The sequence below is a fragment of the Camellia sinensis genome, chromosome 6 (genome assembly GCF_055761805.1).
Source record: "Camellia sinensis isolate YWXY chromosome 6, ASM5576180v1, whole genome shotgun sequence".
Taxonomy (NCBI): domain Eukaryota; kingdom Viridiplantae; phylum Streptophyta; class Magnoliopsida; order Ericales; family Theaceae; genus Camellia; species Camellia sinensis.
Window position 1 is genome coordinate 112708881 of NC_138966.1, and position 15766 is coordinate 112724646.

The following is a 15766-nucleotide window of genomic DNA, read 5'->3' on the forward strand; positions in this document are numbered from 1 at the left end:
ACTGAAACTGCACGAAAGACATTCATGTCTGCAAATCTCAAGACAAAATTTTAACATTTTTTAATTGGGTACAAGATTTGTTGGTGAGGTCCACTTCTCAAAAATCAAGTTATTTTCTTGTTCTTTTGGTTTAAAAAACAAAAAACTTTTTGACTATTTAAGTTCAAAACATTTTGGTTATTTGGTTTTTAACTTCTTTTATTAAAGGAAAAATAATTTTAGTTAACAGGATCTACATTGTTGGGCAAATACTTAAAAAGTCACTTTCATTTCAAGCTTTCAGCCTTTAGTGAATTTTTTTTTCAAGTCTTTTTAGTCTAGAAAGCAAAAATAAAACAATTTGAACTTGGCAAATGTGATCATTAAATTATATCATTTACTGTAGTTTGTATGATATTGATTTCAATACATGTAGATTTTCATAATTATAATGGAAAACATTTATGTGCAGCATCGAAATCGAGCATTTTTACAACATTGAATAAAAAACAATATGAAGAATGTATATGTATCAACACCACGTATCTTGTATCCTCGTTACTTTCACCAGACATGCGCACGCTGATTGATAGCATTTTAGAGCATCTCCAATGCACTAGGCATATCATACTTGTTAGTTAAAATGCCTAGTGTGATTCACTTTTTTCAATTCCAACGCACTAGGCATATGATTAGGCATTTTGGCTCAACTCATATTCACTAGCTACATGTAGCTAGCCTTCAACGCTAGGCAAAATGTATTCAATCATTAGGATCATTTCCCTCCATCTTTGTTGTTGACGTGACATTCTATAAAATTTATAGTATTTGGATTAATAGCTAAAATAAAGAGCATGGTTGGAGTAAAAACATAAAACAGTTAATAGGCAAAATAAAATATATACTTTATAGTAATATTTAGATAGGTAAAATACCTACTACCGTTGGAGATGCTCAGTAGTGATTTTCTTGATCCAAGCCATTTCCAGAAATGGCATTAAATCACCTAATGGCATCTCCCCAACTTGCCCCTAATACAAATGTCAATATTGCCTAATCGGAGGAATAACCATGCAAGGCAGCTAAGTCAATTGCAAACGCAGAAGTTGTGCATTTCAGATACAGAAATTAGATATGGATATTAGTCACTAATGAATAATAAACCCACAATTCAATATATTCCTCAAAAAAAAGATCCAGGTTAATACAAAATTCCAAGCCAAATGACAATAACTTGTATAAAACCCATGACTCGAATCAACAAACCAAGCCTAATTTACCAGTTCTATACCCTCAAACATTACAAAAGAACCCTATTCTTTGTGTACAAGCGTACATGAAATTATTTCCTAACCCATAAAGAGGAGCCATGAATGAAATGAATAAGAAGTTGAAATAAAATCAAACAATAACCTAAAAATGAAGCACAACTATATGGCACTGTAAGTTACTCACTGCAGAAAAATCCTATGAACCACAAAGAAGACAACATAAATTCCCAATTTGAATAAAGAACCACTGTAAAGGGTTTGGTTGGTCATCTTCCTGTGGAAATGACCTTGGCAACGGTAGCTCTGAAGGCAAATGCCGGTGAAACGCATCAACAGCGGCTGCTACGCCATCTTCATTCTCTATCAACTTCGCTATTTCCATTGCTCGAGATTTCACCTAGGAGAGTCAAAAGTTCATCAATACACCATTTTCGTAAGTCCTCTTTTGCTTGAATGAGAAGCATAGTTATAATACAAGCAAAAGAGAAACCTAAACAATGTATCATCATAGATACACCAAAAAACCAAAACGTAACTACTTTGCCAATAAAACAAGACAAAGAAAAAAGAAAAGGAAAAGAAATATATATGTGTGTGTGTGTGTGTGTGTGTGTGTGTGTGAAGGTTTAGAACTAAATCATGATCCAGGACAACATTTACTCTATATCCATGATCAAAATTTTGTTTTGAAATGTTGTTTGGGTCAACTTGGAAATGGAAAGATTTCGGGTAGGTTTTGGAAGCACAAGGGAAATAGCAAAATTTATTTTAGAAACAGACATAAATATTTGGAAACAAATACTAGAGGCTTACATAAATGCATATACAAGCTCAAAATTTAAATAATCGAACACGTTAAGTCCTACACATCTCTTTACATAAATAAAGGCACTAGTGTTCAATCCAAAAGGAAATTTAATGTTAAATCAATGTCAAACAAATCAACTTTATCAAGCAAAAGTATATACAATTCTAGATGTGCATAAGGGTCCAATCAAGAAAAGGATTACAAACTTATCCCAAAAAAAAAAAATTAATAATAAAATTAGTTTTAAAAAATAAACAAAGATCAAAGTGTTCCAAGGTGTTAGACTTCCTTCGGAAAAACAAGGTCAGGATCTTTTTCTCTTCTTTTTTTTAACAAGATTAACAATAAGGTCCAATAAATATCAGTGAGTATTGGAATTATCAAGTAGGCGACAAGGTTCGAGCACACATCTCTTGGCTGCTCTAACACCATGGTCCACGTTAGAGAATCAAAGAAGCAACACAACATTACAAACTCCTTTGGACACTAGATAACGCAAAAAGAGTAATTTACCAAATAAATATATTCATTTATTCTCATTCTTCTTCTCCAGAGGAGATTGAGATTAGACTTCATGGATGCTTCAATTTCTCTGCTAGTTCTAAAATTGTAAACCACAAAAATTACTTGTAGGTTGATCAATGTTTCAGATGCGTTGTCCATCTATTGACAGTGACAAAGTGGGTGGTGGGTGGGAATAAGAAAACGAGAAAGACAAAAACAACTAGCATCGCCTAGTTAAGAATTTTAGCTGCAACAACTTTTCAAGCTAATTAAAATTAATGATGACAATGACTGATCTCATCCTGCAAAAAATTTGAGATACCACACACTCACACGCACATATAAATTACCTCTGGCTGAAGCATGAATTGTACAGCATCTGACAGGGATTCAACATTGAACTGAGCTATAGGGATTGGAGCTGGTCCCAGTCCTTTTTCATAAATTCTCTCACCCCAAAAGAACTGATCTCCAAAGAATGGGACTATGGTTGTCGGACACTGCGTTTAATGATGTGGACATTAAGAAAAACCAACTACACTTTCTAGAAATAGCATGTAGAAATGAAAATTATATATCATGGGATAGTTACATGGACTTGGGTACGAGTATTGGGTCCGGTGAGTGTCCAAGCATAAGATCTTCCTAGATCTATATCTTAGGATATTAGGATATGCATCCAAAAGTTGAGTATAGGTATGAGGATACGTCTTAAACTGTTAAAACACTTTTATATATTGCATATTGTATAATATTCTTGAATATGATGTTGTAAATTATTTAAAAATATGCTTCAAATTAAATGTGATTTAGGAAAAATATGAAATTTATATCTTATACTCGTCTGACAAGTTATAAATGTTTCTTTACTAGCAAATTTGAGCATCTTCTTCAAACATCATATAAATTAAAATATTCAGATGTCTAAATTGGACATGCAAGACAGACATGTATCTACACCCTTACCCTTGTTGGGGAAAGAAATGAACTACCAATGCAATCACTGGTTGGTAAGAAACTATCTTCATGGCCATTCAACTCAGTTTTTGAAACTTATTTAACACATATTTTACATGTTGAAACATCATACTGATATTCTCATATGCAACCAAGAATACCACAACAATGAAAAAACTTATGAACAAGAATATTACCCCAGCCCTTAGTCCTGTAGCTGTGGTTCCAGCACCGCCATGATGTACCTGCACATTCATGACAATACCATTTCCTTTTAGTGATCTATCACACAGATCTGTAACTTTAAAATGCATAACAAAACTGTGCATTAGTGTAGTATTTCCTGGCATGTATAGCTGCATTCAAAACATTAACAATGCAACTATATAGATTATAGATCATGTAACAATTGATTTCCAAAGGCATTTCAACACTCACATTCACCGTTAACAGAGTCTGCAACCGTCACCCCCCAAAATAAGCTTAAAAAATAAATACAAGGTTCGCCAATCTAAAGGCAGCTTAAAATAGAACTCACCACAGCCAAACATTGAGGGAACAGCCAATCATGAGGGCAATCCTCTAGAGGGAAAACACTGTCAGAAACTTCTGGAACTGCAATACAAATTTGAAGTAAAATATAAATTAATTTACTCAAGATACCTATATTGACAATGTAGTCTTTCACAAAGCATAAGACTTTAAAGATTGTAGGAAGCAAGGAATAACCATTAATCATTGAACAGGAAAAAAATATGAAGAAGAAGAAAGACACTCACGTGTACCAAGGTCCCCCCAACCTCGACAAATTATTCCCCTTTGTCCTGTATTCTTCAATGCCTCCAAAATAATATCCGTAGTTTTCTTGGGATCTTCAAGAGGCTTAACAAGAAATAAGTAATATTTTGAGTTATAACCTCTCCACATTTCAATTAATAAAATGCATGACATCTGGAAACAATATTGATTGGAAAATTCACAGAATATTCAGCAGACACATGTTAGAATGTGTTAGAATATTTCCTATTTTATTCTTATGTATATTCAGTATCCTTATTTTATGTCTTAGGACACTCCTGTAATTATGGTGATGATTTAATATAAAAGGGGGTGAGATACCACTCATACCTCTAACTTTCTTTTCTCAAAACGCACATGGTATCAAAGCCACTTTAAAACCCTAAAAACCACAATCCCTACAGCCACCATCACACCACCACACCCAGCCACAGCACCAGCGCCAATCACAGCCTCCTAGAGCTCCAATAGTCATCGCTGCCTCATCCTAGGGCTTCGCCAGCCCTAGCCACAGCCTCCTTGGGCTTCGACAGCACCCTAGGGCTCGTCAGAGCCCCCTTTCTTCCCAGCCCAGGTCTATCGGCAGGTTAGAGGTCCAGTCGGGGTGTTTTTCTTCTCTCCTCATGCTGCCGATAGCTTCTCTGGAGCTCTGCATTCAATCGGGTCACTCTCTTGATAGCCTCGCAGGAGCTCTGGTTCAGTCGAAGAAGCTCTAGTTCAGTCAGCTCTCATCTTGGGTTTGGGTTACATTGACGCCATTAATCTATGACTCTCTCTTCATGTAATTTGCTATATCCTGTTTTCCGTCTTCTCCTTTGAAAAAAAAATAAAAATAAAAAAACCTATGTTCTCTTAAATTCTTTTTGTTCTGTCTGTTATGTTCTCCCATCTGCGGGGTTTGTAATTAGACCAGTGTTTGTTTGTGAGAATTCCTTAGTAGAGTATTCATGGCAAAATTGATTAGTGAGTATTACTTCACAGCCTGCTCCTCAAGGCGCGACTTCTGTTTTGCCTCATACTAAGACTGATTCCCTCAACGTTGGCCAGAAAATCACCACCTCTCTCATTAACGATCAGAATTATCTAGCGTGGTCACAGAGTTTGACTATTTTTTTTAAAAGCAAAGGGAAGTTGGGATATGTTAATGGGCGCGTTCCGACCCCCAGTACCACCGATCCGGGTTATAATCGGTGGGAGATTACCAATTCTCTTATCATGGGCTGATTTATACATTCCATGGTTCCGGAGATTGGTGAGGGATACTTATCTATGGACATAGCACAGGATATTTGGGAGGCTGTGGCCACTATGTATTCCCACAAAGGCAATTTTTCACAGACTTTTGAGTTGTGCCGCTCCATTGACTGGTCTGTCCAGGGTGAGATGACTATCCTCCAATATTTTACTTTCCTTAGCAATGGGTGGAAAAGACTTGATCATCTTCAGGTTTACAAGCCTGTCTGTCCCACTAGTTCTGCTAGTTATCGAAAATTTGTTGAACAAGTACGGGTCTTCAAGTTTTTGGAAGGTCTGAATGTAGAGTTTGATCCTGTTAGGAGTCATGTGCTTGGTATAGATATGCTTCCTTCTCTCCATGATGCGTTTGCTTATGTGTAAAATGAGGAAAATCGTCGTTCTACTATGCTTCCATCTGCCTCTTCTAATCAATCTGTCCCTAGTTTCTGCACCCTCTCGAGATGGGGATCGTGGTTCCCGTCCTCCTTCTGAGAAAGACACTCTCTTCTGTGACTATTGTTGTCGTATTCGCCACACTCATGAGACTTGTTGGAAGTTGCATGGGCCACCATCTGGGGTTCATGGAGATCGTTCTGGTTCTAGAGGAGGTCACTCCGATCAGTCTAGAGGCCGAGGGCCCAATGCCCAAGCTTATCATTCTGATACAATTGAGCCCCAGTCCCCAGCTCCGGTTGTTTCATCTGCTGATATCTCTGGGTTTTCTACTTCTGAGTTGGAAGTTACTCTTCACCACTTGCTCGACCATCAAGCATCTAGTTCATCTTCGGGTAATTTTGCCCATTCAGGTAACTTAGCTTCTTCTCCCAGTGCTTTCCTATCTCATCAAACGTTGCCTTGGATTATCGATTCTGGTGCTTTAGACTATATGTTTGGGTCTTCTGATTTGTTCTCAGCATATAACCCTTCTTTAGGACAATATAATGTTCAAATTGCTGACGGTACCATTTCTTCTGTGTCTGGGAAAGGATTAATTCATGCCACTGCTTCTCTCCCTTTGTCTTTTGTACTACATATTCCCAATTTTAGTGTTAATCTTTTATCTTTGAGTTGTATTACTCGAGACTTAAATTGTGGTGTAACCTTTTTTCTTGATCGTTGTATGTTTCAAGACCTTATCAAGAGGAAGATGATTGGTAGTGGTAGGAACGAGAATAGATCAAGCGAACAAGTGGGCTCATTCATCCATTCAGTTACCATTTACTAAGGAAGACCTATGGCTGTGACACCGTTGTCTTGGGCATTCATCTTTTTTGTTACTTAAGCATCTTTTTCCTTCAGTTTTTTTGAAAAATAATCAGTGTGTTTGGTTTGAGTTTTCTTTATTAAGTTTTTTGAAAACTGATTTTTTTGGTTTTTGTGTTTTTTTGTTTTTAGTGAATATTTTTTAAATTTTAAACATTTTTTTTACTTTTTTAGATGCACCTTACTTAGATGTATCTAAAAAGTAAAAAATTTGTGAAAAAATATTTTAAAAAATTAATAAATACATAAAATTTATACAAAAATGTACTGAATTCTTATATTTTTTTTGTATTTTTGGTATTTAGTGAATTTTTAAAAGATTTTTTTTATAATTTTTTACTTTTTAGGTGTATTTATGTTAGATGTGTCTAAAAAGTAAAAAAATTGCTTAAAATATTAAAAAAAATTCAGTAAAAACAAAAAAACACGGAAAATAAGAAAGTAGAATTTTCTGAAAAGTGTTTTTTGAAAAGTGGAAACAAGCAAGGTGAATGTTTCTGAGTTTCACTGTGAGTCGTGTCAATTTGAAAAACAACACAAAGCTTCTTTTACTCCTATTAATAAAAGTTTTGTTCCTTTTTCATTGATTCATTCTAATGTATGGGCACCCTTTCATTTTGTGTCTTTAAAGGGACAAAGATGGTTTGTTACCTTTATTGATGATTGTTCGAGGACCACCTGGGTGTATCTTATGAAGAACAAATGTGAGACTTTTTCTGTGTTTCAAAATTTTCATAAAATGATTTACACTCAGTTTGGAGCGGTTGTCAAAATTATGTGTTCTGATAATAGAGGGGAATACATTGACTCTGGCCTTACTAGCTATTTTGCCACTCATGGTATTATTCACCAAACTTCTTGTACCAATACTCCTCAACAGAATAGTGTTGCAGAGCGTAAAAACCGCCATCTTCTTGATATTGCGCGTTGTCTGTCCTTCGAAATGTGTGTTCCTAGATCATATTAAGGGGAAGTTGTTCTCACTGCCGCCTTCCTCATCAATTGTCTGCCTACCCAAGTTCTCCACAAACACACTCCTCTTCAGGTTTTGTTAGGGTCCCACTCTTCTGGTTTCTCCATTCCTCTCAAAACCTTTGGGTGTGTGTGCTTTGTTCATAACCATTCTCCTATCCGTGGTAAGTTGGATCCTAGATCTCTTTGGTGTGTCTTCTTGTGTTACTCCGCCACACAAAAGGGCTACAAGTGTTATCATCGACCCCCTCAGAAATGATTTGTCTCTATGGATGTGTCTTTCTTTGAGTCTAAGTCCTACTTCATATCCTCCCCGGTGTCCTAATCATCCCTTCAGGGGGAGAGACTTGGTGTGAAGCGATTCTTGTATCACTACCATCAGTGATTGAGCAGGTTGAGAATGTTAATAGTGACCCAACTATTGAGAATGTGGAGTCTGAATCCGCAGTGAAAGATGTTGAGTCTAAATCTGCGGTGAAAGACGGCAAAGTTTATAGCAGGGACAAGGATAGAAACAAAGTTACTTGAGTACGAGAGACCAATTCGGATTCTCCACTGCTATCTCCTCCTTCTGATAAGTGTCCAGAATCCTCATCTTCTGATGAAACTCTTAGTAACTCTATTCTTTCTAATCTAGATGATCCCATTGCTAAAAGGAAGGGGGTTAGGACGTGTACTCAACATCTTATTTCTCATTTTGTCTCCTACACTAATCTGTCTTCTTCCTATAAAGCTTTTATGTCTAAAGTTTCTTCTGTGAGTCTTCCTTCTAATTTTCAGGATGCACTTTCTACTCCCGAGTGAAAGCATGCCATGATGGAGGAGATGAGAGCTCTTGCTAAAAATGGCACTTGGTAATTGGCTGAGTTACCTAAAGGCAAACAACTTGTTGGATGTACATGGGTGTACACCATGAAGCACAAAGCCGATAGGTCAATTGAACGTTACAAGACAAGATTGGTGGCTACGGGCTTTACGCAAAATTATAGAGTAGACTACCAGGAGACATTTGCATCGGTTGCTAAGATGAACTCTGTTAGAGTCCTTCTCTCCCTTGCCTCTAATCTCGACTGGCCTCTCCATCAATTTGATGTGAAGAATGCTTTCCTCCATGGATTTGGAAGAAAGAAGTGTACATGGGCATTCCCCCAGGCTTAGAGGATGTTAAAACCAAAGGAAAAGTGTGCCAACTACGCACGTCACTTTATGGACTTAAACAGTCTCCTAGGGCTTGGTATGAAAGGTTTACTCAAGCCATGCTGCGATATGGTTTCAAACAAAGCCAAGTTGATTATACTTTGTTCGTGAAACACTCCTCACATGGTAAGACAACAGCTCTTATTGTTTATATGGATGATATTGTACTCATAGGGGATGATGTTGACGAGGTTCCTCGGTTAAAGGAGTATTTGGCCAATGAGTTTGAAATCAAAGACATAGGCAGCTTGAAGTACTTTCTAGGTATTAAGGTTGCTCAGTCCAAAGATGGCATCATCATATGTCAAAGAAAGTATGTGCTTGATTTGCTAAGGAAACTGGGATGCTTGGAAGTAAAGCCTGTGATACACCACTAGAGCCTGGACTGAAGCTTAGTGAGGATCAAGGAGGCAAGCTTATAGACAGGGGGGAGATACCAGCAACTAGTGCGTAAGCTTATCTATTTATCCCATTCACGTCCTGACATTGCTATTGTAATGAGTATTATTAGTTAGTTTATGCATGCCCCACGTACAATTCACTTAAAGGCAGTTATGCGGATTCTGAGGTACTTGAAGTATTCTCCGGAAAAGGGTCTCTATTTCTCAAAAAATGATCATCTTAGAGTAGAAGCATATACAGATGCTGATTGGGCTGGATTAGTCACTGATAGAAGGTCAACCTCTGACTATTGTACCTTTGTCGAAGGAAATCTAGTTACTTAGAGAAGTAAGAAACAAAATATAGTTGTGAGGTCCACTGCAGAGGCTGAATTAAAAGCTATGGCTCAGAGTGTGTGTGAGCTATTATGGATTAGACTATTTTTTAGGGATTTAGGGATTCATCAGACAAATTCTATGAGGCTATACTATGACAATAAGGCGGCCATCAATATAGCTCACAATCCAGTTCAGCATGACAAGACCAAGCATGTGGAGATTGATAAACATTTTATCAAGAAAAAGCTCACTAGTGGCACTATATGTACACCATTTGTGAGGTCTGGGGACCAACTTACTGATATTCTCACCAAAAGATTAGGGAATAAACCATTCCGTGACATTCTTAACAAGCTGAGCATGAGAGATATCTTCACACCATCTTAAGGGAGAGTGTTAGAATGTGTTAGAATATTTTCTATTTTATTCTTATGTATATTTAGTCTCCTTATTTTATGCTTTAGGACACTCCTGTAATTATGGTGATGATTTAATATAAAAAGGGGTGAGATACCACTCATACCTCTAAGTTTTATTTTCTCAAAATGCACAACACATGCACTATGTCAATGTCAAAATAGGACTGGACACAGACCAAACTGTGTTTTGGACGAAGAGTGTAGTGAACAAAGCAATACAGTGAAATAAAGCAGAGAGGGAAAATAAATAAATAAATAAATAAAAATTCTCTACCTAATTGGCCGAGGAACAATTTGAAAAGAGACTATGAAGAGCAAAGTTAATGCATGTGGACACACACACATGGAGACCATAACAAATACATGAAGGCTCACTTTTTTGTAGATGGCTACAGCAGATTATTTTGCTTCTCAAATGGTGTTCCATATTATTTTGCCTTTCTTGGGAATCATTGGGTCTGGAGTCATTTTTACTTCTCAAATCCATTTTTCTTAAATTTGTAAGTGTTGCTACTCTTTTCGATAAGCCTATGACTCTTTTCAAAATACACTTTTCCCCCCTTATAAGCTACACTTTTCCAATATAATAATCATATTTTCTATTAAACCCTTGCATTCTTGATGTGGTTCTAAAATATTTACTTGAATGTAATAGCCTGGTGTCAATCCTACCAAGAATCCCAATTCTAGACACATATACAAGTAGTCTTGAAGTTCATCGAACATGGGCCCTCCATTGGAGATACTGAATTTTTTTTACAATGTTCTACTTTTTTTTTTTTAAATTAATTTTTTGGCTTCATTGTAGAGTGAGACAAATTCAACAGCAAACAAATTACATTCCTAGAAATCCCTTATTTCAGCTTCTTGACCGGTAGACTTCCTGACCAACAGCATTCTAAATGAAGCATTTCACATCAAGGACATGCTGATTCAAAGTGATTAAAATCCTATTACATGAAGGAAGAAGCACAGAACACCAGCTTAACCACTAACGCAACCTGTATGACCCCATAACTGACACCTAACAATCTAAAGCCACCTTCAAATTTGAATAACCAATATGATGTAGGACGAGTAGAGATTACTTTCCTACAAGTAGTGAGCCCAGTTTAAGTATACTGGCAGCAGCAACAATAGACTTATAGGGCTGGATTTGGTGACATTTTATGACTGCAAAAGTATTTAAAAAAATAGGAGTTTAAGGGTTTGCAAAAGGGTAGGGTTTTGGAAATGACAACACAAGTGTTTAGGAGCTGTCGGGTGGCTGTTCTAGGCACTGTGAACAGTAACCTTGCTAGAGAGAGAGAGAGAGAGAGAGATGCTTCACCCTCACAAGGGATAGACCAATCACACAAACACAATCTCAAATTTTCATAATATTAACTCTACTCGTCAATCATTGAGTTACACATATTTTTAGGCCAAAGACTCCCCTAATTCTACAAGGACTATAATTCAAATTTAGAAACTAAAAATATTTAGCAACTACTAATATTCTAGACCAAGTATGACTTCCAATTCTACTTCAATCATAATAAGAAACTTTAATGACTTCAAATTCTACTTCAATATCAAAATAGGAAACTTGGACTTTTGACCACTAAAATTATTTTAGACATAATAAAACCAATAAAACCATGGGCGACCTCTACAACCCATGTCCAACAATTATTGGAATTACCATTATACCCTTTGTTAGAATATATAGTGATATATGTTATTTTTTGTGTTGAGTGAGGGTACTATGGTCATATTGTATTCTCTATATTTGCTAATGTTTTAGGTTTATGAAAGGAACCAAGAAGGGGTCACCTTGTCTATATAGTCTATGACGTCATGCTGACGTCATCATACGGAAGATGACGTCAACACGTCGTTGTCACCTCAAAGGAATCGCGAGTGATTGAAGAACACTTTGATAAGGTTGAATCAAAGCTCTAATTTCAAGTTGAAGTGTAAAAGTATAGAAAACTTTGATTAGGGCCAAAGAGAAAAGGAGAGAAGGAAGAAGGAGAAGACTGTATGGCCCTGTTTGGTAGGACTTATTTCAGCTTATTTTAGCTTTTAGCTTAATTTAAGCTATTTTTGTGTGTTTGGTTCAGCTTAATAATGCAGATTATAACTTTTTGTAAGTCAAAAATCAGCTTTTTCTTTGAGTGGGAGAGAAGTTTTCTGAAATAGCTTAAGCGTGCAGCTACCATTTGAGGGGCAAAATGACTTAAATGCCCCTCACAATTTCAAGTTATTACAAATGTGCCATGTATATAAACCAAAACATACTCATTTCTGTCTCTCGCACGAACTAGAGAGGCGATTTCTGAAGAAGGGAGGTGATTTCTAGTTCTATCTCTCTCACTCTCTCTCTCGCTCTCACGATCTGAAACTCTCTCCGTCACCACCGCTATCGTGATCTGAAACCCTAACCAAAGGGGCAAAACCCTCCCGTTGCCATCGCGATCTATAACATAGCTTTTTGAGTTGCTCTCTCTTTCTCTCATGAACTAGAGGGGCAAAGCCCTAGCTCATTACCACATCTGTGTGACAATCAAACGGTGACGAACTAGAGCTCACCATCGACGGCGTAACGATCGAACGATGACGAACCAGAGCTCACCACCGCCATTGCGCTGCAATCTCCAAACCAGTGTTTTGAAAAGCACGCCTAAGCGCACGCCTAAGCGCGCGCCTAAGCTCAAGATGAGGCGCAACTCGGCGCATCATGCATAGCGAGGCGAGGCGAGGCGACATAGAGGCGGCGCATCTAAGGCGATGAGGCGTGCGCTTTTTCGTAAGGCTCGAGGCGTGCGCTTTTGGCGCTTCGCATTTCTTCTACTGCTACAGCCCATCTGGTTTTGGTGTGAATACCCACATGGAATAATTTTCATTTACAATATCAAATGATCAAAACGTGGGTCAAAAGAGCAGAAAAAAAAATAAAAAAAAAAACCCTAGTGGAGAAGAAGAAGACAACGACGAAGGGCCACGATTGCTCTCTCTCTCTCTCTCTCGTGATCGCAATCGCGATCTCTCTCTCTGTCGCCTTCTCTCTCGCGATCGCAATCGCAATCCCTCTCTCTCTCTCTCTCTCTCTCTCTCACTCGCTTCTGTCTCTTCCTCTTTTATCTTCTTGATTCATATATATATATATATATATATATAATATATTATATAATACCTATTATATAATATATAATATACTCATAACTAATATATAAAATATAATTAATTCATATATATATATATATAATATTATATAATACCTACAATACCTATTATATAATATATAATATACTTATAGATAATATATAAAATATAATATATATTTATACATAGTAATAAAAAAAATAAACACATGTATATGAAACAAAATAAAAAAATTAATTGAAACACATTATTTAAAAAATATAATAAATAAATAAAATAATATATATATTTAAAAAATTAATTTTTTTTTCTTCTTTTCTCTTCTCTTCTTATTAAAAAAAATTAATAATATACATATTAAATATTTGCTTATGTTGAAAATTGTACTATATTAATATTTTGCTTAAGTTCTATAACTTGCGCCTCACCTTGGTGAGGCGCACGCCGCGCCTCGCGCCTCAACGCTTAGGCTTCAAGTGACCTTGGCGCCTCGATGCGCCTAGAGCTTTTTAAAACACTGCTCCAAACTAACATCACGATCGACGGTGTTCTCTCCAGCATCGCGATCACGATGACGATCAACCGTAGCTTGCGATTGACAACCCTAACCACACCCATCCTGATCGATCGCGATCTGAATAGAGCAAAACCCTAGAGATGTCGGCGGTGGCTAGGGTTTGGTATTATTGTAAAATGAAGAAAAATAAAAAAGAAAGAAGAGAAACAGAAAATAAAATAAAATTGTTTAATGAAAAAAATTTGTGATTTTTATATTAATAAAAAATATGAAATAATAAATATTCATGTATTTATAAACTAAAATGAATATAAAAAAATAATATGTAATGAAATCAGAACATTAATAGAAATACATGAATATAATTAATATGTAAGAAGAACAAAAAATAAAATAAAATAAAATAAAATGAAGAAAAAGAAAAAAAAATAAGAGAAGAAAAGAAATAAAGAAATAAAGAAACAAGAGAATAAAAAATAATTAAGAGAAGGGAAAAAAAAAAGAAGAAGAAGAAGAAGAAGAAAAAAGAAAAGAAAATAAGGAGAAAAATAAAATAAAATAAAATGAAGAAAAAGAAAAAAAAAAAAAAGGGCATTACAGAGCAAAAAGCTATTTTATAGCTTATTCAACCAAACACTACTCGGCTGATTAAATCCGTAATCGCACAGCTACACCAAACAGGTTAACAACTTATGTTTAAAGCTATAATCTATAATTTGTTAAGTCATAATCTATAATTACTTTCTCACAGCTCTACCAAACGGGACCTATACATTATTAAACGTATGTTTCTTGATTTCTTTCATAAACCTAAAACATCAGCAAATATCGAGAATACAATATGACCATAGTACCCTCACTCAACACAAAAAATAACATATATCACTATATATTCTAACACCCTTAATTACTAAAACCTATTATAATGACATGAAGACTCAAAATTATTCTAAATCTTTAATTCTTGATACCCTAAATGTGCTTCATGTGAAATTCCACATGTGCTCTTTTTCTTCTTTCCATAATCTTCATCACAATATGTAGCCCCCCACTTAGCAAATTTTGCAAGTTTGGACTGATAAAACATCAAAAATACAAAGCCAGACCCATTTGAGGTTTCATGAATTCAAGAAGATGAAGGTTGGGTAAATCTAAACATAACTGATGCAATGATAAACTATTGATGAGGTCAAAATATTGTTAATTAAGACAAAATACCTTGGAGTCCAAGTAATGTAGAGAAAAGTAAAACATATTAGGGTGCCTCAAACTGTTTTCCTCAATCAGAACGTGAAGGATAAGAACCCTAATAATAATAATAATAATAACAATAATACAATGGCATGTAGCCATCAGAAATGCTACAGTTACAAATGTAAATTATTTTTCTCATATAGTTTTGAGAAGATCACCATACCATGCTCCCAAACCCAATATAAATAGGTTGAGGTCCTTTTTGAATCCATTGAACAAACTCCTCAGGAGGTTGATATTTTGACCCAAGGTTTAGGAAACAATAACCAACAACATCGACTTGGGGGCCCCAATCTGCATGTTAGCCAAATGAAATCAATTTTTTAAAAACGTAGTTCATATATGAACCATAGATTCAATTCCACATCCAAACCAAGAATTCATGTGGAGTAAAAAGCTCAGATGTAAACAGTAGTTATGATATTCATGCTGTGAACTAAAAGAAGAACTTTTTTCCATGACAAGCTCTAATTGAAAAGCCAAGCCCAGCCCAGCCCACACTTATCCTTAAAACTCAGGTGTTAAGGAGAGAGAAACTGGGGTCTTATAATCATCACAGATAGGGCAACTCTAGGCGATATGGGACACATTCTAACACACCCTCCTGAACCAGGACGTACAATAGTCGGACAAACAGCACACCAATCACAGGCCCAACTAGACTCTGATACCAAATTAAAAAGCCCAGCTCACACTTATCCTTAAAACCCAATTGTTAAGCAGAA

General features: G+C 36.1%; 1 protein-coding gene across 5 annotated transcripts in view; it reads right to left on the reverse strand.

Moving 5' to 3' along the window:
- Positions 1–1131: 1131 nt before the first annotated feature.
- LOC114290087 (sterol 3-beta-glucosyltransferase UGT80B1) overlaps positions 1132–15766 on the reverse strand; it is a 29294-nt gene continuing 14659 nt past the window's right edge. For 4 of the 5 annotated variants that reach the window (XM_028233980.2, XM_082874551.1, XM_028233979.2 and 1 more), the window contains 6 exons: positions 15205–15335; positions 4299–4401; positions 4058–4134; positions 3717–3764; positions 2913–3062; positions 1132–1647 (listed from right to left, as the gene is read on the reverse strand). In XM_028233980.2, coding sequence (XP_028089781.2) covers positions 1447–1647; positions 2913–3062; positions 3717–3764; positions 4058–4134; positions 4299–4401; positions 15205–15335 — 710 coding nt within the window. In that variant the 3' untranslated portion in view covers positions 1132–1446. The remainder of the gene's footprint in view (positions 1648–2912; positions 3063–3716; positions 3765–4057; positions 4135–4298; positions 4402–15204; positions 15336–15766) is intronic. The other variant, XM_028233983.2, reaches the window with a different exon arrangement.